Source organism: Solanum tuberosum, unplaced genomic scaffold, assembly GCF_000226075.1.
Source record: "Solanum tuberosum cultivar DM 1-3 516 R44 unplaced genomic scaffold, SolTub_3.0 scf00092, whole genome shotgun sequence".
Lineage (NCBI taxonomy): Eukaryota > Viridiplantae > Streptophyta > Magnoliopsida > Solanales > Solanaceae > Solanum > Solanum tuberosum.
The window spans coordinates 1,681,991-1,708,295 of record NW_006239019.1 but is presented as its reverse complement, the minus strand read 5'-3'; the positions used below and the strand labels follow the sequence as shown (position 1 = coordinate 1,708,295).

Sequence of the window (26,305 nt, the reverse complement as noted above, 5' to 3'; positions counted from 1 at the left end):
GAAAAGGGGGGGGGGGGGGGGGGATTAAAAAACCTGATGTGACTTTTATGGTACTTCTCTGCATCTTTAAGTTTAATGAATCTCTTCACACAAAAACAATAGAGAAATGCATTGCTATCACATCCAAACAGTTGTATCCAATTAATATAAATCGATGCATGCTTCAGCTACTTTTAGTTTACTAAGAGATCCTCATTTTGCATTACAGGTTGTACAATATCACGGTCATCTGTTACCATGCCATGTACCTTCCTCTTCTGTATATTACTTTCCTAGCGGACTTTTTGCAGGTATCATTTTCTCATCATTCATTCTCACTTATGCCCCTCCCATACGTATCCTTTACCTTTAAAGCGCTGACAGAAGTCTTAAAACATATTTATCCAAAATCTTTACATGGACTGTAATATATCTGTATAAAGCTTACCGGCTCTGTTCTAAATCGTGTGTGCAGGAGGACGACTTGCATCTGGAGAATGTATACTACTCAGAAATGAAAGATGCTGGCTTCTTTGATGTCGATTGGGAGTAATTCAGCAAGTGCTTCTGAATAATGAAGGTGAATTTGATGCTGTAAATGTGTAAATATGTATTAACATGTTTAGAGAATTCGGAAAATGATAAAATTAGTTTCCCTTCAAGTTTTATTTAACTTCTCAACGACTTTACCACTATTTGTTCGATGCTACTGAGGAGCAAAAACATACTTTATGCATTCGTGAAATAAGTTCCAGAACCAACACCATGAACTTTTGAAAAAAAACAAAAACAAATTATGTTAGCACTTGCAGTTGCACCAATATATTTTATTAAAAAAGAAAAAAATTTAATTATGTCAACATGCTATTAGTCATTTTCAATCAAAAGCCAACTCTAACCAATTTTGTTCACATATTTCTCAACTGCCTCTTTATATAACTTGGATACGAATCAATCTTTTCAACAACTGGCCTCATTATCATCCATTTAACCAATTTTGTTAATATTCCTTGTGAGTTAATTTCTCAGTGAAGGAGTCTACTACGAGTAATCATTAATCACCATCTTTACAAGAAATATATATTCTCAATTATTCTTCACCTTTAATTAGAAATTTCGTGTGAGAATGAAGCTCCTACCAATAGAAAGAGGAAACACTAAAATCTATCTTGGGGACGTGAATTTGAATTAATTCAATCAAATTAGTAAATTTCAAATATAGTGATGATTAAAAAAAGACAAAACAAAATGAAGCATCTCAAGGTTTGGTGGCCCATACAGAATTAAATCCATATTGTTGAAAAGAGATAGAGATAGAGGAAACTTGAAGAATCAATCCTGCTTGTATAATGTGTGCAAAAGTTGGTAGCTTTTTTCTAATTTCATTTGGCTAAAAATAAATTCCAACCGACTCCACTGGGGATATTTCACTTTCATTATTAAATGTTAAAGTTAAAGTTTGCCCCACCTATATTTGTTGCATGTGTTTATACAAATTCAATCAAAACCACATATATTACTTACAAAGAGAGTAATTTAATTTGCATCAAAGTAGTTGGTGATCATTATGATCATGCACTTGCTCCTTTTATTTTCAAAGTTTATTTATTTATGATTAGTGAATCATATGGAGAGAAATTAAAATATGTTTTCTTAATCTTTAATTTAATAGAATGAATAATTTAACATTGCTTTAATTTCTCAGTCTTTTTTTTTTAGTTGCTCAAATCAAATGCTTGAGTCACGTTGAAGGGAACAAGGAAATTGTTAGAGATGCTACTTTTGTTTTAAAAAAATCTAGCACAAACTGCTTCTACATACACACATGATATAAGGGGTATGGGGATAACCAAGCTATCATTTCTATCAGATATGAATTCGGATGACCCAAGAGCTCGCCACTAGAAAAAAAATTATGGAACTTTTGAGAGAAAATGAAAAGAATAATTGATTTATTAGTTTGATGGATAGGAAGAAAAAAACAACTAGGAATATAATCAATCATATCAAATATAGAATAAACTTATTGTGAAATATTGTCTAAACAAACAAAAATGACTTGTCAATATATAACTATGCACATAAAGTTGTCCCTACTAGTGAACTTTGTTTGACACAACGTTTTATTCATCCAACCTTTAAATAATAGATGACGTTAACAAATTGATAGCATTTATGCAGTCCTCCTATAATTACAAATTTTAGTTTCGAGTTTTGAATATAAAAAAATTTCTCAATAGGAAGAGTTCCTTCCGAATGGGCTATACATGGCGGGAAACCAGATTAATCGAATTTCAATATATAAGTGATTGAATCGAATGAGAAATTAAAAAAATATATAAGTACCATTTATAATTTTCATACTTCAATGGTTCAGCAAGAACCAAGCTAGTTCTTTTAAATAAGAAGAAAATTGACTTATTGTGGAGTTCATATTGTAAAAATATATGGAATAGATTTATTTTTATTATTTTGCATGTATGTGTTCTTATCTGTATCTTTCACTTTGAACCAAATGAGTAAAATATGTGATCACTTTTAGGCAAACTTCAAACTTAGGAAAAGATCATATAATTAAGCTTTATGATATTTTTTTCTTTTGGTGAAAAGTTAGAATAATTTTTGGTAGGAACATTTGGATTTTTTTTTTGAAGGAATTTGGTTAATAGAAGCACCATGACACAAAAAGTTCTCAATAAAAGGCAGCCTTTTGTTAATTATTTGTTTATATTTTTTTTTAGAAAAGTTTTCAATTTAAAAAGATGGTCAAAGAGACAAATATTGAAAGGACATTCATCAAGAAGGAACTATTGGAATACTACAAATTTAAGTGGGACACAAAATTTAAATATAAAGTCATTAAATAATGAGAAAATAAAAAGATTCTTGCTTTATTTTTCTTTTATGTCGTTATTGGTATATGCTTATGATGTGTATCAAAAAGGTTCTTTTAAGTTTGAAGCGCGTATAAGCAGAAGCTGATTCAATATTTTGATATCCATTAATTTGAATAAGGTATACTTATAATGTGACATTTAAATTTTTATGTAAAAAAATTATCCGACTTTATACACCAAAAATGATTTTTATAATATCTAGCCTGATATATTTATTAAATATTACATGGTATAACTTCAAATGTCCATTATCACTTTCACTGCGGATAATTCTGCTGCTTTTGATTAGATCATTGAATAAATAAGACACTTTGCCAAATGTGATTGACAAGTGATACTAACAATTTAGAAAAAATATATCTTGGATCTCCATTCCCTTTGAGCTTCACACTTAGTATTTTATTTTCTTTAAAAAGATGAGCCACAATTATTTTGCTTGTGACATTCGAGTTTAAGGGTGTTATATGGACAAGTTAGATTAAATTTAGCTCAATTAAAATGATTAATTTATTCAAAAGTTATTTATAGTACTTTTTTATTAGCTTATTCTTGAAAAATTTTACTATGGGTGAGGCCCAACCAACCAAAGTTGGAAGAGGCTCCACCCATTTTTTGACATGTGGATCGTGGGGCCCAAATTATTAGTTAAGGCTAAAAAATGAAACCAAAAGGAGAGAGAATGTAAAGTTTGAGTGGGAATTGCAAGATAATTGTGGGGTCCATGTCAACTTTAATTAAATAAATTAAAATATTATATTGAAAGTGAAAAAGTGCAAGGGAATAAAAAGTCATATTATTAGTTGATCAATATTTTTATTTTCTATTTTATATCCACATTTATTTAACGTGTTGAATTGAATATCTATTAAAAATATTATTCTTATATTGAAATTTGTTTACACTCTATTTTCTTTAAACTCGCGTTACTTTTAAAAATAGTTCTATATTACAAGATAAGATAAGATTTGTGTATTTTTTATTGTCTTCAAACTAATTTACTATTAACGTCAAATACCAAATTGAAGACATGCATAATTCTAATCACCTATTAAATAAACCCTTTAATGCTACTAAAGCAATGGGGTGAAGAAATGGAGGACAATATGAAAAAAGAGCGGAAAAAAAGAAAGTGATATCGTTTGTTTTGAAAACTCGAAAATCTCATTAAATGATTGTTGGTTAATTTTATCATGTTGCGTTTCATTTACACAAAATATAAATTATTTCATTAGTTAAATTATTTATCGTAGTGACTAGTGAGAATGTACATTATGTTAGCATTTATTAATTGAGAAAAGGTTCTATACAAACTTGTGGTCCCTCCGTCTCATATTATTTAAAATATTTTTTCGGAATTATTATTTATTTTAGATAATTAAAATAGAGTGTATTAAGAAGAGTTACAAGGCAATTAAGAATTGGGTGGTTAAAATTGAAAATCTCAAAAATTAAATTAATGACTAAAATTTAAATAATTAAAATTAAATTGTGAATTTTGTAATAAATAATACCGAATGAATTTTAGTAGCTCAATTGGTTGATTATATGAATTTTTACATTTTTGTGAGTCAATTTATTTATTTTAGTTTCACTATCTTCAATCTCTTTGAATTTATTTAAAAAATAATAATTTAATTTCATCTGATATATTATTATTATATTATATATATATATATATGTATATATATATCTGTCGATGAGTTCTAAAGTTTCTTTCTATTAAAATAAAATTACAAAGAGAGTTGGCAAGCAAACAAAGAAAATGCAAGTAAGAAAGAAAGAAGTATAAGAAAAGATTAAAAAAAAAATGGGTGGAGCCTCTTCCAACTTTGGTTGGTTGGGCCAACTTTTGGTTTCATTTTTTAGCCTTAACTAATAATTTGGGCCCCACGATCCACATGTCAAAAAATGGGTGGAGCCTCTTCCAACTTTGGTTGGTTGGGCCAACTTTTGGTTTCATTTTTTAGCCTTAACTAATAATTTGGGCCCCACGATCCACATGTCAAAAAATGGGTGGAGCCTCTTCCAACTTTGGTTGGTTGGGCCAACTTTTGGTTTCATTTTTTAGCCTTAACTAATAATTTGGGCCCCACGATCCACATGTCAAAAAATGGGTGGAGCCTCTTCCAACTTTGGTTGGTTGGGCCTCACCCATAGTAAAATTTTTCCTTATTCTTCTATATATAAGTACTACCTACAACTCATCTTAAATTCTTATGAAATAACGCTGAATATAAAGAGGCGGTCTGGTTCGATAGCCCCAACTTCGGACCCTTTCGGTGAACCCTCTTTACGCAATTCACACTTCCCCCTCTACTCTCTGTCTCTCTCTGTTTCTGATCACCGAACAACCAAAAAAAATTCCCTCTCTCTCTCCTCTTCATATCCTAGGGTTCATCGATTTATCTATGCATACAATGCACGTTGCTTTCTCTCTCTCTGCATCATTTGTTTATCTCTAAGAAAGAGAGAGAGAGAGAGGTGACACCATTGATCAGAGGAACGAACAGAGGAGGCCCCGAAAGTAACGTTATATTTACGCTATATTCAATTCCAAGATTGATTCCTCTTTCATTATCATCATTCATTTTCTTCGCCATTGGAAGCTCCGGTGAGTTCTCTCTCTCTCAATTCCGATTTCTATACGATGTCGTTTCTTCTATTGACGCTGAATCATGAGCCTGATGAAACCGCCGGATCAATCTAATCTTTTTTTTTTCTTTTCTTTATTGGATTTGATGCGTTTACCTATAGTCAAAAATCAAATTTTATCTATTCCTTACTGGCATGCATATATTTTTATGAGATTTTACGCGGACACAATAATTGTATTGGGTATCTTTTTGTTGTTTGTTACTTTTAGGTTGCGTGTATTTTTGTGGATTTAAATATTGATGTTTTTAGCTATTTTTGATTTCTTTTTGCTGGCAGGAAGTGCTTTCTGTTACTTCGGATTGAATTTTAGATAACAAAATAGCCATGTATTCCGACCTGGTGGAAATTGCACCAAGGGAACTCAAGTTCATATGTAAGCTTTTTCCATATTCCAGTTACTGCTGCTTACTTGTGTTGTCCAGATGCATCAAAGTTTAGTTTAAAAACAATAAATAACAGCGACTATGAGCTGTGCAATCATACTGCAACTTGATCAGACTGAAGATTGGTATGGATAAGAGACAGATTTAATTATTCTAATAAGAGCTTTTGTTAATGAGGTGGAGCCTTTTGGTTCGATTTACACTTGTTATGGTCTTAACACTTAACAGTTGCAGAGTCGGGAATTATGCGAAGTGTGTGCAAATTTTCTTCTCAGTTGTGTTAAGGGTGTGCAAAATTGAATATACACTCATAAGTCATAATAGCTAATACTTAACCTCTAACACCATATAATTTCCGGCGAAGGGTGTGCTCCAAACCACCCTTCGCCTAAGGTGGCTTCGCCCATGATGGTCTAGTACTCATGTGCATCCACTTTTTCATTGTTTTCATTTTAGTTTTTTAGTTTTTTTTGTGTGTGGGATGGGGAAAGGGACATGTTTATGATGAAAGTTTTGTTGTATAAATTCTGGGAAGGATGTTGTTACTGAATTGGTATTTAGTTATATTGGCTTTTTCCTTGCAGTTGAACCAAAGAAGCAAAGCTCTTGCACTATTCGACTAATTAATAAGTCCCAAAATCATGTTGCTTTTAAGGTATAGTATTTTTTGTTTTAGTCAAGTGCTTTTTTGGAATTCTATGGAGATTGATTAGTATCATGTTGGAATTATTTTAACAGGTCAAGACTACCAGTCCAAAGAAATATTGTGTTAGACCAAATACAGGAATTATTAAGCCAAGAGCATCCTGTGATTTTACAGGTAAGAACAATTCTTCGTGATGGCAGCATATGCATATCCATATCTGTGTTTTGAGTTTGATCTATGACAAATCATTAAATTTCTTTTAGTAGTAAATGCAACTTAAGAATGTCGCATTATTCTTGGTACAAGTAGTAGTTCTGGTGCATTATTTTGCTTGTAATGGAGATTAGCCAGCACTTCAGCATAGGTAAACCTTTTCAATATGATCACTTGTCTGCATGATGTTCTGGAATGATAGTTAGTATTGCAAGAGTCAATTCATAAATCATTTTTGTATTATTTGTTTATGCTATCAAATGGATAGAGTATCCTAGTCTTCGTTTCATACGAAAGAGGAATTTGACAGCTAGAATTGAATGTTCAGTGTTATGTATTAGGGTCAACAGTGAGGAAGATGGTAAGGACTGATGCTAATATAAGCCTAAACTACATTAGCTTTGGGAATTTACACGGAATTGATTTTAACGGAGATGCTCTTCCTTTTCTTCACTAGAGAAAGCTCATGTACTACATAGAAAGAAATTACTAGATAGACTGAACATGAAAAACATATAAGATGAATAACCAACCAATGCTGTGATACCCATGCCTTTGGTCTAGTGGTAAGAGGGCAACATGTGATGTGTGGGTTAGGTGCACATCACGGGTTCAAACCAACCAGTGTTCTGATCTCGGCACTTGGGCTTTGTTCTAGTGGGCGCAACATTTGGAGTATGCGGGTGAGGTGTACGTCGTGGGTTGTGGAACCCTGCCTCAGACAATAGCCTGGTATTTAAGTGAGGAAGGGTAGACACGGATGGACCAATTGTCTACTGAGTTTTGAACCGTGCGCCAGTGGTCCTCAGGGATTTAGTTATTAGAAAAATCAATGTTTTGTATGGTTAAAGGCACACTTAAGGACTGAATTATGCAGTGCTGTGAAGCTTGGCGTTTTGCATTGCTAAGGTAGCTTTCAGTGCAAGAACCAAGGCTAAGTCGTGTTCCTGAACAAAAACCAGCCAACTCAACACTTATTTTATATAAAAATGCAAAGCAAATTGAGCCAGAAGCCGTTGCTTATTTGAATTTGACATTAACAGATGAAAAAGAGAAAAAAAAGAGAGGATATAATTGGGTTATCGGAGTATTAGAATTCTTCTCCAGATATGCTTCAGTTCTCTTTATACTTCTTCCCTTGGTTGCTGCTCTTCTTCTATTTTTCTGTGGTTTTCGGGATTCACTTCTTTTTTTATTTGTGAGTAATGTTAATTGTAATTCTGATGTTATAAGCCCATATTGTCATGTGCTTTTCTACTGATTTAAAAAATATGTGCTTTAGTTCAAAGAAGCATGCACGTATCTCTTCTTGCTTGAAGCTCCAAGGTGTTGTTGCTTTCTTGCTCAACATGGATTTTGATTGATTGTATGTCTTTGAGACACTATTCAGTTTCTTGTTTTAACACTTTCAATCATGGTATGGGTTATGTAATGTTATTTGCTAGTATTTGGGACATTCCCTTCTCTTGTATATCATGTTGTTTGTTAATTTAATGAATGTATGAACATAATATCTGGAACGGAGTAGCCTCTTTGTTCAATTTTAATTCAACCCGTAACCCATGCTGTACGTGCTTTGATTGTCCATCTTTAATACTGACTGTAGTGCTGCAAAAAGAATTCCTGTTTGAGAGATGATATACAATATATATTACAGATATTGTGATGCATCAATTCTCCCTAGTGGAGAAAATTTTATTACAAATAATCCTCTGACTAAATATACTGTTTCTGTTAGCAATAATGATCAATTGATCATAGGCAATATATAGGGGTTTTAACATTTGTTTATGCAGTGACCATGCAGGCACAAAAGGCACCTCCTCCTGATATGGCGTGCAAGGATAAGTTCTTAGTTCAATGCACAGTTGTGGCAGAGGAGACTGTTGAGGAGGATATTACATCAGCCATGGTATATTCTCAGTGGATTATATGATTTCTCAAAGGGCATTCCTCTTACACAATTTCTGACTGCTTTAACTGTAGTTTTCGAAAGATGATGGCAAATATGTTCAAGAAAATAAGATGAGAGTGATCCTTGTCAGTCCACCTGGTTCTCCTGTTTTATCACCAATCAATGTAGGACACAGTGATCTTCCAAGTTACATAGATTCACCGCGAGAAGATCAAGTACATGGTAATGAAAATATCAGTTCACATCAAGAAGTAAGTAATCTTCTTCGGAAACCAGAATTTGTTGACCATGTGGTTTGATATGGTAATAATGCCAACAATCTAAATAATGGTAATCTTTTCAGGGAGATGTCAATGGAGTACATAACCACAATGGAAGATACCAAGAATCGTTGACCAGAGATCAAGTAAACCTCCTCAATCAAAATACACCGAAGGAAGTAAGTTATTCATCTAAGCCAGAATTTAGAAACTGGTATAAATGGAAAAAACATGGAGTAATGCTAAGTATGTTCAGGAGATGTCAATGGGGTTAGGTTGTAAAAATGCGGCCAAGTAGCATGATTGTAGAGGCTCTGAACCATATGAAAGATATGGAAAATAAAAGAAGAAAATTTGTCTTGAATTAGTTGTTCAACAATATAAGAAGGCTCCTTACATAGAAGTTCAAAACAAATTTAGACTGCATAAAATAAGGAAAGTTAATCAAATAAGGATTTTCTTTCTATATCTTGATATTCCTAATTATGACAGAACTGTGAAGAGTATTCTATATTATTAACCTAAACACAGAGAAAAATTTTTCTAGAACATACTATACTAGCATATAACTAACTAAATTCTCAGTTATTTCAACAGCTGCTTGATAAGTTGATACTGATTGTGTTTCCAGTGTTTTGCTCTATATTATGTACATTGAGTTAGCTGTTTGGTAATATATTTTATCTCTGTTGATACACTTCTCCAGCTGGATGAGAATGTAAAGGAGTTTAGAAAGGAAAATGCTGACATGCAAATGGAGGGAAATCATGCGCAGTTGGAGACGAGGAAGCATGATGAAGAGATGGACTTAGTCAAGGATGTTGCAAGCATGAAGTCAAAAATAATTGAACTTGAACGAAAATTAAGTGAGGTTAGAATTTTCTTACCTTCTCTTCTCTTCTCATTTTTTTTTTTTTTTATTTCAAGTAGAGTCTGGAACTACTTTTGTTCTGTCATTTGAAAAACAATATGTAGTCAGTGCCCTTGGTGGTTTTCAGTTTTTATCTGGATATAGCTTTGCTGAGGAATTGCCTGGTTTTATTTTTTAAGTAAATATTCTTTTACCTCTTGAAAAGATGCCACTCGTTGTTGATGACAAGAATCAATTTTGTGCAATCAAGGGGTTAAAACCAACCCATATAGAAATTGGAAGGCGTACCTTTCATCAATCAAGCCAGGGATGAAAGATTTGTACAAAATATGCTGGTCACTTCTTTATGTCAGGGTATTGTCTAATTCCTTGTGATCTGCATAAAATAGCTGGCAGCAAAAGCAGTTTACACTGAGCTTTTTACCAGTTCCCTGGAATTGTCAGACCTGGACACATGAGATTATCAGTCAGCAGTATTATTGACTAATGTCCGCTGCTCAGAATTGTCTCTCTGGATGATTTTTAAAAAAGACCTCTTAAATGCACTATCAACTATATGTCTATTAGGATTAGAGTCCTAAGCTAGTTAAAAGTATAATTGTGATAGCAGAGCAGTGTTATCAAAAGCATAAAATGCAAAAAAGCTTTTAAGGTCCGTTGGGGCTTTAAGCACAAAACGCAAATGAAGCGTAGACTTCAATGAAAAAGGGCAAGGCAGAATAAATACAAATATATATATATGTTTAGTCCAGACTCATAATTCTAAGCATGAATGACAAGTATATGAAGAAAGAAATTGAAAGAAGATTATGATAAAAGTGAAATATCACTTGTTTAATGTCGCCCCTTAGTCTCATTGGCAAGGAAAAGTATGCCTTAGATCCGTGATAACAAAACTGAAGCGCACATTTAGCGACATGAAGCGCTCAACATGGTTTGAGCTTCAGTTCAGGGCTTAAGCCCGCACCACCTTTGACAACATGGTAGCAGAGTAAAGTGGATCCCAATTTATCATCATTGAACGAGTATCTTCCGACTTGGATTTGACTTCCGTAATCAGAGTCTCTGTTCAACGTTAGTGCATTTGATCTAGCAATATTGAATCAATCCTTGCTAGTTGTTACAGCTCCCTGCAAGTACAGAAGGGTGGTTTCTTCCTAGCAGAATCTTGGTAATACGCTGCTCAAACTATGTCGTAGCACTGTCTTCTTTTTTGATGTCCCGTACATGATAAGGTTCAGAGTAGTTGCTTGAGGATATTTGGCAAGTACATAGTAAGATCAAACTTATGGAATTTAAATCAATACTGGGATTCAGGCAAGATGAGTTTCTCTTATTTAACTGTGCCTCTGATTTATCATATTTTAGTCTGTACTAGTTTTGGCATCTATTGGTCAAGGTGATCACTTGATGAAAATTCAGACGGGTCTAGTTTGTACCGCAGTTTGCTGACTTGTCTAGTCATTTTGATGGAACTCGATGCCAAAAGAATAAAAACTGGAAACTAACTCAACCTCGACCTTTCTTACTGAAGATTTTTCGAGTCTTCTGGAACACTTCATAGAGTTTGATATTTCCCACCCGTGGATGTAAACTTTTGTTCAACATATGAGTCAATTAGGTTTAGTGCCCGTAATTGGTTTGGATAAATGCTGTTTCTCACCCTTCCTTACCCTCTTGCAGGCCAAAGACACCATCTCAAGGCTAACAGAGGAGAAGAAATCTACCGCTCAAGAAAGAGAGAGCTTACAAAGAGAACTGGTATTTTCATTGATTCCTATATGGTTTAAACAAGATTTTGTTAATATTATTAATTTAAGATCTCGACATTAGTAGAAGTCCTCAAAAGATTGGGATGCTATTAACTAAATCTCTATTGGGGTAATAATAAGCCAGAATGTTATGTGGATGTTGTGTCTGTTCTGAGTCCATGCTAGTCTAGCTGTACCTCAAGCAAATTGTGTTCTTGCCTTGATAAGTCGGATCCATTTAAGTCTTACAAAATGTGCTTCTGTGGAAGTGAGGGAGGGAGAAATTGTGTTTCAGTCCCTCACCCTAAATTTTACCTGATAAGTCTCTATTTCAGTCGTGATGCTCCTGTGACATGATCTTGTGCTCTATAAAAAGTGTCCTTAATTAACCCTTCCTTTATTTGTGTTCTTTTTCTGGTGTTATGATATTGCAGGTCATGTTGACAAGTAAGAAAGGCGGAAGAAAAGTGAGGGTTGGATTTCCGCTCCTCTATGTGGTTACTGTAGCCTTTATTAGTATGGTGTTTGGTTACCTTTTGCATTACTGATCGAAGCATTTAATACACCGCTGCGACTGAAAGGTTATTATGTCTATCTTGATAGACAGTTTTTCCTTCACAAAGCCCCTATCTGTTCAATCTAACGCTGAGGATCAGATATGTTGTTGTATTGACTAGTAGAGTATATCAAGTGTTGTAAATGCTGTTTTTAGATGGAATAAAGTGTAATAATCTCCGTCTACTACCTAAGCCTGCATCATCGCAGCAGGTAGAGGAGTTGGAGTATCTTTTTGCTGGAAGTGTTAATTATATTGATGGTTTTGTGAGGGTTTTTTTAACATTTTATGTTCAAAAATTTTGTTGTGCATGTGAACAGTAGTGGCGGGTATGGAGAGCTTTTTGGCGATTACTGTGAACGCCAAAGAGCGTAAAGAGTGTTTCACTTATTTAATCTAGCAAAAGATATTTTAGTTTTCTCAGGAAAGAGCTCTATCAAGGAAATATTTTCTTGGTACACATCTCTTTTCCCATTGCAGCTGTTATTCAAGTCTCCTGTCTTGGCTTGAGTTTACCTTGGGTACCTCTGTTTAATATTAGTGTTTATGGTTTCTCATGGCCGACTAGTCCTTTTACTATGATTCTTGAAAACTAATTAAATGCAAGTATGTTGGTACTCGCAATGACTTAAGGGGCCGTTTGGTTATTGGTTAGAGTTATGCAGGTATTAGTTATGTAGGTATTAGTAATGTAAGTATTAGTTATGCAGATATTAGTTATGCAGGTATTAGTTATGCAGATATTGGTTATGTAGGTATTAATTATACAAATATTAGTTATGTAGGTATTATTTATGTAAGATTTAGTTATGTAGAAATTATAATAAATATATTATTACTTATTGATTGTTTAATTTATTGTAAATTAATATATTTTTTATTTAAAATAGAAAATTATAAAGCTTGTATCCAAGATAAAATGCAACAGGCCCCTGTGGGGGTGGGGCGAGAGGGGGGGGTAGAAATCTATAGGTTGATGCGCACAAATAATAAAATGCAACAGTTCGGATGGGGCGGGGGCAAACAGTTTTGGGTTTGTTTGTGTGTGTGGGGGGTGGGGCATCACGAAACTAAAAAAAAATGAGTTAGGCCAGTCCTTTTAAAAAAAAAGAAAAAATTACTCATTAATCTGTGAATTAATATTAATATACATTATTATTTAGAAATAAATAATTAAGTAAACAAATTAAGGGTAAATATGTAATTTTATTATTTTAATTCATGTATAACTAATACCCTCATAACTTATCCACCTCTACCCGCATAAAATTATACATAGATTTCCTCATAAGTTATGTGAGTATTAGCTATGTAGAATTACAAAAATACAACCAAACACCACATAAATCAATACATGAATAATTTTTATACAACATTTGGAGACACACCAACCAAACATTATATAAAATTTATACATGAATAATTTTAATTCTATTTACAAACCAAACATGGTATAAAATTAATACATGAATAATCAAATTATTCATGCATTAACTTTGCCCTTATCCAGTAACCAAACGTCCCCTAAGAATAGAATGATCTGATTCATTATACCACAACACTCGGTTACGATTAAATTACCTAAGAAAGTAGTCCAAACTAAACCAAAATTATCAAGACTTTGGATGGTAACTAGATTTTTTTATTTTTTTTAAAACAATAAAATCAAGAAGGAGGGGGAAAAAACATGTTCTATCCATTTCAAAAAGAATGTCCTCTAGCCCCTTAAGAGTACAAATACTCTCCTTGGTGAATAATTTGTTAAGAGATACAATCGGAAAGTAATCATTCTATTTGTAACATGAGACGCTCCTTTTTCCCAGTACATTATCTAGACGAAACAAAAGATGAAATTCTGGCAAGCCATGACCTATCTTTGTGGCAAATCATCAGAAAGATTGGAAGTCTCAATCTCATGTCAATACTAGAGAAATGAAAATGATTTTTGGAAAAGCTATCTTCTGCTCTCTGACAATTATTTCTTTCTCAAGTTCATAAAACATTACAAATGGGATATATAATACCACACGAAATTACACCACGCAAAAAGATGGCAACATTTAAGTAGCCCAAAATTTACAATAAGTTTGAATAGAGATATTGCCATCTGAGAGAGCATTCTCAGGATTAACTTACACACTCACCATGGTCAGCCAGAGTTTCACCCTTTCCTAAACCCTCCACTGCAAACGAGAGGATTTTGCTGAATTTTATGAACATTTTATCAGTTTTAGAGTTTGCTAAAGCAATGTAAATGACAGCAGTACCAAATGGTCAAGGACCTGGGTGAAGCTCATAATGCTGTCAGCAATCTGTGTACACAGAATCTTTAGGATCCACTGGACGTCCCTTGGCGAATTTCTTTTACATCAATTTCATTTTTCTCGTGCACATCATGGACCCTGTTCCGTTGGAGAACCAGGGGCAGGAGGAGCAAATCCCCGACCACCAAACATAGGGCGCATGAATGCATCGTCAAACTTGCGCCAGTACCGATGCACTTTATGACTTGGTGCGGTAAGTAGCATCCTCAAACTTGGTGGGTGAGGAAGATCTGGAACATTTAAATCAACTTCAGAGTCCTCTCGACTGCCTAGGAGTGGGGCTGTTAGAGACTTTGGAGTATTTGCACCTGATGACACTGTACTCAATTGCCTCTGTGGTGGCAGCAGGAGACTTATAAGGGGTTTTGTCATTAAACCGAATACCTGAAAAAAAATAGTTTACGCATTCTGGATTTCGCATATGAATTGAATGTACCAGCATGGTTCAACCGACAAAGAATATCATGGCAGAGGCAAGAAGTATATACCATTGTGCTGAATAGAACAATGGTTATCGTGCTGGTAATCATTATTGCATTGTCCTGCAGTTGAGTGTGTCCCCCACGAGTGAACTGCATGACCAAATGATCAATGATTCATGACATAAAAAAATACAAGGATGTGAAAATAAGTATCATGAAGTGTACATATAAGGGCTGATATTCCTACAATGTCAGCTGAACTGGCCTAGAATATGATTAGCACGTTTACCTTATTATATGCCAGTGCCATGGACACTGCGCCTCTCATCAAACCTGCCCACCATATTATCACCTACAAAACAAAGTTAGTACTGATATCCATGAGACATAATAAGAGAGAATTTGATCAAGCCACTGCTCACTTGCTGCCTAAAGGTAATTTTTTGCTCCGAGGATTTCTTCATTAAGTTGGAGAAGAATGATAATGGAAAAACAAAGGCAGCTCTCCCCAGCAAGATTAGTCCCATCAGTATTGAACTCACGGAAATTGATAATCCAGGCCTGCAAGAAATAAAAGAACCACCTGATAAAGACTACCGACTGTATGACAACAAATTAAAAGGGAGGAAGGTAAACCATGTAAGAATTAATACTAATCTCTCTCGTACTTTGCACATAAGTCCTCCTTCCGCAATATCACTAACAACCATTTCAAAATGAAAAAGAAAAAAAGTGATACCTGTCACCAACAAATTTCCACTTCTCGATATCCAAAGCATCCATGCCGACATAGAGGAAGAGGAAAGTCTCTGCAAGAAATGACAAAGTTGCAAAAGCGTGCCTACAGAAAAATAGCACAATAACATTTAGTCGAAGTATGTGCACATATGTCACTTCTCTACCACAAGTAATAACTGACACACGATCATTTATATAAATGACTATTTGGATAAGCTATATAAATGAGTGTCTATTTGTCAAAGCTAATCAGATCAGCTATTGTCTTAGTTGTTGCAAGGCTTCGGCAGTTATGACCTAAATAACAGGTTGTAGGTTTCAGATAAAATAATTTAACAAAAAATGCACAAAACTTGGGTGACCAGGCAGAATAAATTGGAAAACAACTTGGCAGAAAAGTAGGAAATTGTACCTTGTAGTGACTCTTGAACTCTCGGTCACATTGTGCCAAGTGTAATGAGACATTACAATACCACAGAAAAATACAGTGAGAATCCCACTCAAATAGAATAGCTGCAAACGATGAACAATTATGTCACTAGTATCAGAAACATGCATGTTGAATACAAGTGCCAATGTGCTAAAATGAAGATCTTACTTCAGCCAGCATGTATGATAAGTAAGCCATGAGCATCATAAGGGCAACCTCACGATCTGTGGAGTGCCTGGAGACCGTAAAAGTAACTTGTCATTATAGTATTACAATAAGAAGAGGCAGGGAAATAAGAAAGAATGGGTCAAAAAGTTTTTTCGTCAAGTTCGAGAGGAACTAGGCAAAGTTTCACTAGATAAGAAAGTGTAATGAAACATGAAAAGCTTTACATGAACCATGTTTACAGTTTTATCAAAAACGTTCTGGCTCTCTCAAGCTTCTTAGAAACATAATCTTAAACAGCTGAAAGCTCCTATTAGTTTGCTATAAGTGACAAATAGATATATCTGCAAATGAGGCCAGAAATCTCAAATCTGACTAGAGAAAAACAATCAGGAAAATACATTTCCGACAGACCATAGGTGTAGAACTCCACTATATAAAATAGGTATAACCTATCAACTATAGCAGGGAATTCAAGTACTGATATTGAGTCGAGCGACATCCTAAGGAAAAGCATCATATCTGTACAGTCAAGCTTGCAAGAAGACCACATTTATCAGTTAGAAATAAAAAAGTTCTTGTGAAATTTAAGGCAACTTCACTAATTATGGACTGAATTCATTGCAATCAAAGCATATCTGTAACATCATTGCAGCAGGAAAACCCGAAATGTGTGTTACCACAGACTCCTTAATAGTGGCATTACCTGCCAAAATACAGCTTCTTGATAATGTAAGCACTAAGAAGACCGGTCTGCAGTAAGAAGAAAATGTCAAATGGAGGGGGAAAGCCTAACTAGAAGTCAATATCAAGGATTTAATGAATGATGCATCATGGACACATCATTTCCCACACACGCTCACAGAGTGAAGCTTACTCCTGCTCCCAGTAAAGTGCTAGCAAGGAACAGATAGAAGAAGTTGCCAAGGAAACTGAGGGCTATACTGAGATTCACACTGGTAAGGTCGAAGTTTTGAATAGCATTGAAAAGCACCACCGATGTAGCATCATTTACAACTCCTTCTCCAAATACAAGACTGTAAAGGAGGGGTGTCTCATCCTGATGTAGGACCTGCAGCAGAAATAACTTGAACTTTAGGGCATTATATTGGGTCACTAGCATTGGCCATATGATGAGGGCACTACTTCTGTACCTGCAATGTGCAGACGGAATCTGTGGCAGCAAATATTGCTCCAATTGCTAATAAATGGAGAGAGAGAGAAATAAGAGCGGTCAGAGGTAGAAACACAAGCAACCAACAACAGAACAAACACAACAATGGTTTCAAAAAATACCAAGATAATCCCCAATATCTAGAAATTCAATGTCCAACTTCTTGAAAGTTTGAATGGCACCTTCACATGACAGAGAGAAAATATCAGCAAACACTAATTAACAATGCTTGCGAGAAACTAACACATACTACTGCATTGAAATTCAATTCCAAGATCAGGATAAAACAGGGATGATTTCATTACCAAAAAGCAAGGACATAGTAGCATGTCTGCGCCAGAAACTCCACGTGAATGTACTAAAATGCTCAAAACTTCAGGTATCAAACACATCTACCCTAGTAATAGAGAAGCTTTGCAACATTGCTTGATGGATAGAAGGTAAGCAAATTCAAGACATCTTGAAATAACCTCCTCCTTCCTTACCATCAGCGTAACATCTGGAATATAATCGTTTTTTCACTATCATTATCAAGGCCATGGACACGAAACATCATGCACGCCAATAGGCAGCTTGATATGTGGAAAAGCATATGAAAATCAATTAAGAAAAAAATTATCTTGAGGAACAGACACATTGACTATTGAACATGTTTTAGCAAGAAGAAGATCCACTAGAAATCAGTAAAACTCATTATAGTTTCATCCATCATAATTTCATGGCTCATATGGAAGATAACTTTGGCCTGGGTGTAATTTCTACTCTTTAAATCAAGTACCTTCAGTAGCTATGATAAAACCACAACAAGCATCAATCTGTTGACTAGGTACCCCAGTTGCAGAATAATTCTCTGGCGGAGGACCTCTCTAACCAATAAAACTTATATAATGAGCTTTTCCAATAAAAGAATGCTTTGAATAATACCTAGTGATATAATGGCACATGAGACCAGGGTACCAATGGCTCCGAACATCATTATAGTTATGAAGTTCACGAAAAATTGCTTCTTTTTTACCTGAAACCTGTAAAAGAGGAGAGTAACATATGTAATAATCAAATTTTGTGGGAACAATACTAGCAGTCAAAATATGCAAACCTTCTAAATATGCAATGGACCGCAAAAAAGAAAAGTAACAAGAAAAGATAATGATATTTTACCCTGCATTAAATATGATTGGAGGAAGTACATATATGAAAAAGAGATCTTCACTGAAAACCAGAAGGTGTGAGCTCTTTCCACCACTTACGAGCAAGATAACCACTCCTGTACCCAAACCCTGCAATTATCAAACATACATGTAATGTAAGTGTTGATAAACAAATCAGAGAATGTAATATATCTAAATAGAAAACTGGAAATTTTAATCAAATTCAAAGGCGACACCAGTCTGTCACTTCAATTTTATTAATGTATACACGATCTGCATTACATGTCTTCCCACGAAAATCCCTATGTAGAATAAAAGAAGTGACACTCACAATTATGAGGGCAGTAATGGACTCGTTAATCCAGCGGTTCTCCTCCAAGAGATGACCAATGATGATGCAAGCACAAAGGAGTGCCACAAATAGGTTGATGGATACAACAGAAGCATGATCTGAAGTACCCAAAGATCCCAGTTTTGGAAACAGAGAAGCCAGCACAGAAGCCATTTCTTTTGACACTTTGTATTACAACCACAGTTCACCAACTTGTTTTCAACTTCGCCAGGTTTTCATCGCGATTAGCTCCCGTCATGTCAATCTTCTGCATAATACTATATTCCATGAAATAAAATATCCCACATAAATCGAAACCTAAGAACCCAAGCAAAACAATTTGAACAAAAGGAGCAGAAGAGAATGGTTTTCACGAATGTAATTTAAAATTCTCCATTTCTAATCTCCCAGTTTTTCCAATCTACTGTACACCCAAACAGAAAACAAGATCATTTCTACAACATAAAGATTCTCACCAATGCAAACAAAAAAGCTTCCAGTGCCTTTCACCTATAATTAGAAAAGGAAAAAAAAATAAAAATAGTTCCGTTAGAAACCAACTTAACAAAGAACAAAACATTCATGTTTATGACAACTCTCCACAGTTCAATTTCCAAATTTTGTCTGATTTTCTAAACAAACAAATATAAAGTTAAAATAAAAATCAATTCTTTTCTACGTAATCAAGATTTTCACCCAAAAAGAAAAATAATAGTTTTCTACTGTTTGTTTCCAATTTTTTCATGGGTATGATCATTTAAAATTCTAACCAAATAATCTTCAAATATGGAATTTCCTGCCCTACAATGAGCGAAAAAAGTTAAGTACGTATCATTTTCCATGAAATTAAAGGGTTTCACAAACATTTCCGAGAAAATTCATCAAAAAACGGAAAAATAGAATTTGAATACTCAGCTTTTTTTTTTGGATATACTCACCAATACAATTGCATTCTGAAAGGCGCCGGAAAACAGAGCACAAAAAATATTACAAATCCTCTAAACTTTCTGAAACCACAAAAAGAAAAATGGAAGAGAGAAGTGCAAAAATAAAGTTCAAATATTTGTCTGCTTCGAGTTTTCGTCGTGAAATTGCTCCCAAAAATGGAGAAAAAAAGCAGGAGCAGAGAGAGAAAATGATTTTGAGGAGAAGCGCAAAATTTCTAGAAACAGAAATAGAAAACTCCGGGAATAACGTCACTTCCTTTTCCTTTTTCTTTTTACTCTCTGTATAATATAATTTTATTGTATTTTTGTTTTCTCATGACTTAAATACATAATTTTAAGATCGGTCGTAAAATATGTTTATATCTAAAGGATCACACTTGGTGGAGCTTGTGAAAAAAATAATATTGAATATAATAATGTTGGTATTAGTTATGTAAAGATTATTTTTTATATATTAGTGTATTAGAATTAGTATGCAGTGATAAATTCCAAAATAAGGTACCCTCACTTTGAGAAGCAATTATATCTTTAATCATACTAATATATATGCATTAAAGTATTTTATATTATTAATATCATAAATTTTTATATATTAATCGTGCATATCTTAATATCAAAAAAGATGTATAACTGGTATAAATATTAATTATTCATAAATTAAAAAATAATATCAATGATACGCATAATTAATACGCACATTATTTTTTTTATAATCAAACTACCCTTTTTTTTATGATTGTGAAATGTCTTTAAGGTGGGTATTTAAGTTGAAAATGATTTTGACAGCAATATCTTTTAACTCTAACGGTCGTTTAGTTAGTAATTTCTTGTTTGGTGCATTTTTTCATGTCATGTGCATTAGTTAGATATTCTATTGTGTATTGAGGAGTGTATTACTAATACCTAAAAATTCATGGTATTAGTAATGCAAAGAATTTAATGCATGCATTAATATGGTTAAAGACTCAATTACCCCTCAAAAGTACGTTTACATCTTTTCCACCATAATTGTGAAGGATACTTTTGTAAATAAATATTTTTATACAATGCATACTATTTTTAATACATCAAACAAAACAATGCCTAAGAAATAATATATGCATAATTAATACAAGTATAACTAATATATGCATTACTAATACACTCTATTGGGTATTATTTTTATACCAGTGCATCAATAGTGCATTATTCTTTATATTAGTATTCTTTTTGGGATGATTGTGAAATGTCTTTAAGGCAGGTATTTAAGTTGAAAATAACTTTGATAGTAATATCATTTAACTCTAATAGTGACTAATGGTATATTATTATTTTTATGATAAAATACACTTTATCAAACTACCCTTCTTGTGATGATTGTTGAAATGTCTTTAAGGGAGGCAATTAAGTTGAAAATATTTTTGATAGTAGTATAAACTCCCTCTCTGTCCAACAATAATTGTTCACTATTGACTTAACACAAAAATTAAGAAACAGTAAATGATAGAGACATTTTTACCAATTCACTCTAATTAAAGTATAAGTCATTTAAACATTAAAAAACAAATAGTTTTTAGTAGCACGAGTATAATATGTATAAAATGATAGATTATTTATTAATTTTATAAACTAGTAAATATTATTGAATATCTTAAAATAATATAATGGACTGATAAAAATGGATGGAGAAAGTATCTTTTAACTCTAATAATGACTAATACTATAAGAAATATATACTGAGCCCAAGTGAGTTCACTTATCGGTCATTACCCCTCAAATGTTACTTTATTTTAAAGTGTGTTGGAGAAAGTAATATTTTATAAAGTAACTTATACTTTTCAATAAATAAAATAACATTTTACGTTGAAATTAAAAATATTATAAGAATAAAGAAAATTAAAATGAATTCGTACGAGACCAAAGTGACCCGTGATGTTATGTATCGGATCTAAAATAATGTTAAAGCATTATAGCATCTTATGTCAAATCAAATTATTAATTTCTTTAATTCATATACTTTAAAATAAAAGAATTATTTATAATTGTTATAAGAATTCCATCTTACTCACTTTATTCTGGTTCCTCTTAAAAAAAAGTTGAAACGGGGAAGATAATCTATCATTAAAAAAAAAAAAGGCTACGTATATGATAGGCTGATAGCAACTCTGATGAGCAAGAGCAACTATTTCTCAATCAAATTTTAATGTAATTTTTTTTAATAGTAGGCGTTTGTCCATAATTTATGAAATTAGAGTGGAAAATGAATTTATGTTTTGTTATAATAATTTGTTGTTAAGAGAAGAAAAAAAACACTTTATTTAAAATATATGAAGATGGAATTAAAAAATATATTTGAAATAAAGAAAGAATTATTTTGAACAAAAGTGAATAATTCTCATGATCAAATGATTCTTTAGTTTCTTCATTTTTATGAATCATAGTTTTCTAATTAGAAGTTGATATTTTAGTAATGTACAAATATATCGTCAAATATTCAAAATAATTTCACAAGATCTAATTTTGTTCAAGCAATGGATTCTAGCCAATTGAAAGGATCTTTTGATCGAAGAGAGATTTAACAACGAAAAGAAAGATCAATTCTTTGGGATCCTTCCTTTTTTCAAATGAAACGAAAAGAGATAGAATTAGACTGAACTCAAAATGCCTCTCGAGATATTTCTTAACGAAATGTGTTATTATTGTTGTTGTAGGATTCAACACGAAATGTACTTGCTCTTATCTACATACTTTATTGATATCTATCTTATCATCACAAATATAACAATTTTATTTAATTGTCGTGTTGTCTTATCAACTTCATCTGTTATATTTAGCTTATCACTTCGCAGAAGATATGGACCCCTACTTTATACCTAATTAAACAAATAAAATAATTACAAATTAAATCGTTTTCAATTTTCATAATATGTAAAGAATATTACAATAATGGTGTATTCTGCTGACATTGTGACAAAAATGTTTCTTGACGTTTTCCTAAGATAGCTGCCGACATAAACCTAGTAAATGTCAATTTTATTCTCATTATATTAGACAACTGTTCTTTTCAAATGTACTTGAACATTATACAGCTTTCCACACTAAATAATTTAGTAAAATACTAGGTAATTCTTCTCATATGTCTTAGCTTTGGGTGAATAGAGTTATCTAATATCTATTTTTTAGTACAACATGATAAATATTCCATGGAGTTGATTGAGGTGTGTAAAAACTAATTCAGACACCACAATTATAAAAGAAAAGCAGAACAAAAGAAGAATACCTGCATAACAACTTTCTAGCTTGCAACTATAATCTTTTAGTAGTTGTAATATTCACGTGAAATAATGCATCAAAATTCACGGGGCACCTATGCAATTTTTGGCCGTATATATTTACTTGTCGTCTTTACATGTAACCTCAATAAAAAAATTATTGCACAAATTATTTAGTTACGTATTTTATATAAATCCTGATAAATATCTTAGTGATTATTCTAAATGTAATAACAATAAACTCAATCATCGTTAAGTGTAAATTTTTACGACAATAAATATTGTTGCTTAAAAAAATAAATATAGATGATAGTTTTTTTTAATATAACAATTCAACTAAATTAATTTATTAGTTAAGTTGTCCAGTTACGTTCCTTTAAAAGTTATCTTCTATAGATGTTCCATTTGGAAACGTAACTTTTGGATGAATTTATCCTTTTCAATTTTGCTTCCTCAATGAGATTCTTGTGAAATTCACAAGAAAACATAATGTACTTGTGGCTCATTGATCTCCTCATGTTCATCAATAGCATATTGTTCATTGAATCTGATTAGATATTTTTGTTCAACTTTCATTTGATCAAGTAATTAAGTAATGTACGTAATTCATTAATACTCTTGTTTGGTCTTATCATCTAATTGTATTTCGAAAAATAAGATTATGAGATTGAATTGAATTTTATTTATCTAATTGAGCTATGTCCGGGTGAAAAATAATAGTAATTGATAACTTTAAAAATATCTAAAAAAAACTTGGAGAATCTTAGTTAAACTATGAATAGACCAGATAATTTAAAAAAATCATCTGAATTTACGTGGTATCTTTCAAATCTTTCAATTTAAATGAGTTTTTCTTTAGTTGTATTTCTTTTATTTTTTTAAAAAACATATTTAAATTTAAGATATAACTTTAAGAAAAAATTAAGTGTCAAAATTTGTATAAAATGAATTGAGACAAAATAAATAAATTAAATTGAGTGGTTTGGACAATGATATGACTCACCTCATGGCTGCGTGTAGAATTTGGATTGGCCGGTGTCACAATTATTTGACTAGTACTAGTAATTGATGGTGGTTATTAAAAGAGGTAAATTTGTCGTATTGAGCACATCCTTGACCCATGAGTACAAATTTATATTTTGTTTAATTACTTGTCCAATTTTTATTTTTAATAGTCATATTTTATTTATCTATATTGACAAATCAAAAAAGGATAATTTTTTTATTTATTATACTCTTAATTAATTACTTTGAAAAATATAGAACTTTTTGAAAATCTTAAATTTTTAATTCATCCACTTCATAATTAGTAAGGGTAAAATGGTAAACTAATTATGTCAATCATTGTTTTCTTGATGGTGTGTCAATTCAAAAGTTGACAAGTAATTAGGGATAGAATGAATATTTTGTTTTTTTTTTCATTTCGTATATGAAAGTTGATATTAGAGCTTCGATTAATTTGCATTAAACACTGCAATGTTTATTTGAGGGTGACACTTTTAATAGTATTTTTTTTTCATACTCAAGACTCGAATTTGAAACCTCTAGTTAATGGTGAAACAACATCATCATTATCATTGCACTACAATCCATATTGATAAATTTAATTTGATCTAATCTAATCAAACTACATTACAATATTGAACAATGAGTAAGAAATTAATATTATCTTAAAAAAAATTATGATATTAAATGATTTTTTTTGATAAAAAAATATAATCAAAATGCAGTTTTATCCTCATCAAAAAACTTCAACTTCAATTTTAAAATAAAATAAAAAATATTTAAAATCTATGGACAAACACCTACCTACTGATGAAGTGGGGGCATAATTCTCTAAATGTTTTTCTTTAAGATGTTTAAAATAGACCAGTCATTCCATTAATTTATGTATTATTGGCAGATGAGTTTATTCATAGTTGCACAATTTTATAGGAAACTTTAGCTTTTTAAGGCATATATTTTTGTTAGTATGACTTTTAGAGTCTGTTTGGTTGGAGAATAAGTTATTTTGGAATTAGTTATTTTAGTATTGTTATTTTATTTTTAATATGGGATATAAATAGTTTTTATCTTCGGATAACTAGTTATGAGATAAGTTATCCTGTAATTTTTAATCCAACCAAATATAATATAAGCTCATTTAAAATTAATTTTGGGATTAGTTATCCCTTATCTCTCATGCCAAACGAGTTTTAGGAAGTCGGTTGGTATGATGGACATGCATACATGGTTTTGGGATAAAAACTTAGTATTACCTTATTCGTTATTTAGTTGTTAATTTTGAAATAAGTTATTATTACTAATTTAGAGATGAAAATTATTTATAATTACTATTATTAATCTCAATATAATTAGTATCAACATATTTAATTTCAGCATAACCTGTCTTCAACCAAAATCACCCCTATTCCTGTTTTTTTTTTTTTTTTTTGAGAGAGTATTGATTCAGAGTTAATATGGCCTACCATATATTTACTTTCATGTTTTTGATCCTATTAAGAATAGCTCAGCTTTAATTTCATACACACGAAATTAAAACAATACTTGCAATGCAATCAAATAATATCTGTTTTCAATAGCTTACACTTATTAATAGTCGCACAACTTTTAAGTAGAAAAATAAGAATAAAGTATCTAAATTTCTAGGGTGATATTCAAAAGACAAAATTTCAAAATTACAAAAGTCGATTTCCATCGATACAATAAGAAAAATAAAGAATGAAGGAGTAAACAAAGAGATAGGGCAGGTCGATATCTTAGCTTCTACTATGCGAGCAGTCTAATGAAGGGCCATACCATAAGATAAAATCTATTTTATGTAGTTTTATTCTGCATTTATGCAAGAGTCTGTTTTCGCAATTTGAACTCATAACCTCACGATCACATGGCAATAGCTTTATCAGCTATGTTAAGATTCTCATTCAAAACAAATGCATACTAAAAGTGAAAAAATAAGAAAAGATGATACAATTACCAAGAAAAGAGGAAAATTATATAAAAAAATATTAATTAAAAAAATTGTTATTGAAATAAACACAATATCTAACTCTTGAACAAACATTTAACATTGTCAATGCAAAGTCCGATCATCTCAACAGTTCAACACATAATGCCTATTAATTTGATTTTTGATTTTTTTTTTTTATCATAAGTTGTTTGATTTAATATTAACTAAAAAAGTAAATTCAAGCCTAAATCAACCAGACATTAAATACATACTATAATTTTATAAAATATTTTATACAT

General features: G+C 32.1%; 3 protein-coding genes and 1 long non-coding RNA gene across 8 annotated transcripts in view; 2 read left to right on the top strand and 2 right to left on the bottom strand.

The window, feature by feature from the left end:
• LOC102583728 (uncharacterized) overlaps positions 1 to 674 on the top strand; it is a 7,547-nt gene extending 6,873 nt beyond the window's left edge. Inside the window, exons 5-6 of the mRNA XM_006347775.2 lie at positions 209 to 290; positions 455 to 674. Of these exons, the coding sequence (XP_006347837.1) occupies positions 209 to 290; positions 455 to 532 (160 nt within the window). The 3' untranslated portion in view covers positions 533 to 674. The remainder of the gene's footprint in view (positions 1 to 208; positions 291 to 454) is intronic.
• On the bottom strand, positions 85 to 725 carry LOC107060723 (uncharacterized). The gene is made up of 2 exons (XR_001473491.1): positions 428 to 725; positions 85 to 346 (listed from the first exon to the last, which is right to left on the bottom strand). It is a non-coding gene; the product is annotated as an uncharacterized lncRNA (long non-coding RNA).
• A 4,383-nt stretch (positions 726 to 5,108) lies between these two features.
• LOC102583399 (vesicle-associated protein 1-1-like) lies at positions 5,109 to 12,415 on the top strand. The gene is made up of 10 exons (XM_006347774.2): positions 5,109 to 5,487; positions 5,808 to 5,904; positions 6,499 to 6,569; positions 6,653 to 6,734; positions 8,570 to 8,685; positions 8,760 to 8,939; positions 9,032 to 9,127; positions 9,655 to 9,819; positions 11,503 to 11,580; positions 12,005 to 12,415. The coding sequence occupies exons 2-10, from the start codon at positions 5,856 to 5,858 to the stop codon at positions 12,116 to 12,118; spliced, it is 951 nt and encodes a 316-aa protein (XP_006347836.1). The 5' UTR covers positions 5,109 to 5,487; positions 5,808 to 5,855; the 3' UTR covers positions 12,119 to 12,415.
• Positions 12,416 to 14,065: 1,650 nt separating this feature from the next.
• Positions 14,066 to 20,074, bottom strand: LOC102583073 (sodium/hydrogen exchanger 2). Of its 5 annotated transcripts, none has more exons than XM_015308951.1 (16): positions 19,797 to 20,074; positions 19,335 to 19,368; positions 18,859 to 19,136; positions 18,538 to 18,656; positions 18,304 to 18,401; positions 17,502 to 17,561; positions 17,360 to 17,406; positions 17,083 to 17,277; positions 16,912 to 16,958; positions 16,209 to 16,275; positions 16,023 to 16,123; positions 15,612 to 15,713; positions 15,295 to 15,433; positions 15,162 to 15,224; positions 14,939 to 15,022; positions 14,066 to 14,834 (listed from the first exon to the last, which is right to left on the bottom strand). In XM_015308951.1, the coding sequence occupies exons 3-16, from the start codon at positions 19,030 to 19,032 to the stop codon at positions 14,520 to 14,522; spliced, it is 1,611 nt and encodes a 536-aa protein (XP_015164437.1). In that variant the 5' UTR covers positions 19,033 to 19,136; positions 19,335 to 19,368; positions 19,797 to 20,074; the 3' UTR covers positions 14,066 to 14,519. The 5 variants fall into 5 exon arrangements, with proteins under 5 accessions (XP_015164437.1, XP_015164436.1, XP_015164438.1 ...); XM_015308950.1 differs by having other exon boundaries at positions 18,859 to 19,126; XM_015308952.1 differs by having other exon boundaries at positions 18,859 to 19,123.
• Between the last annotated feature and the right edge of the window lie 6,231 nt (positions 20,075 to 26,305).

Excerpts from the sequence above, each read along its gene's own strand:
- LOC102583399 (XM_006347774.2), top strand. The coding sequence starts at position 5,856 with ATGTATTCCGACCTGGTGGAAATTGCACCAAGGGAACTCAAGTTCATA. Across the intron at positions 5,905-6,498 it reads AAGGGAACTCAAGTTCATAT|TTGAACCAAAGAAGCAAAGC; the intron begins GTAAGCTTTTTC and ends TTTTCCTTGCAG. Across the intron at positions 11,581-12,004 it reads AGAGCTTACAAAGAGAACTG|GTCATGTTGACAAGTAAGAA; the intron begins GTATTTTCATTG and ends ATGATATTGCAG.
- LOC102583073 (XM_015308951.1), bottom strand. The coding sequence starts at position 19,032 with ATGGCTTCTGTGCTGGCTTCTCTGTTTCCAAAACTGGGATCTTTGGGT. Across the intron at positions 18,402-18,537 it reads CCAATCATATTTAATGCAGG|GTTTCAGGTAAAAAAGAAGC; the intron begins GTAAAATATCAT and ends CCTCTTTTACAG. Across the intron at positions 15,434-15,611 it reads TGGAAATTTGTTGGTGACAG|GCCTGGATTATCAATTTCCG; the intron begins GTATCACTTTTT and ends TATTTCTTGCAG.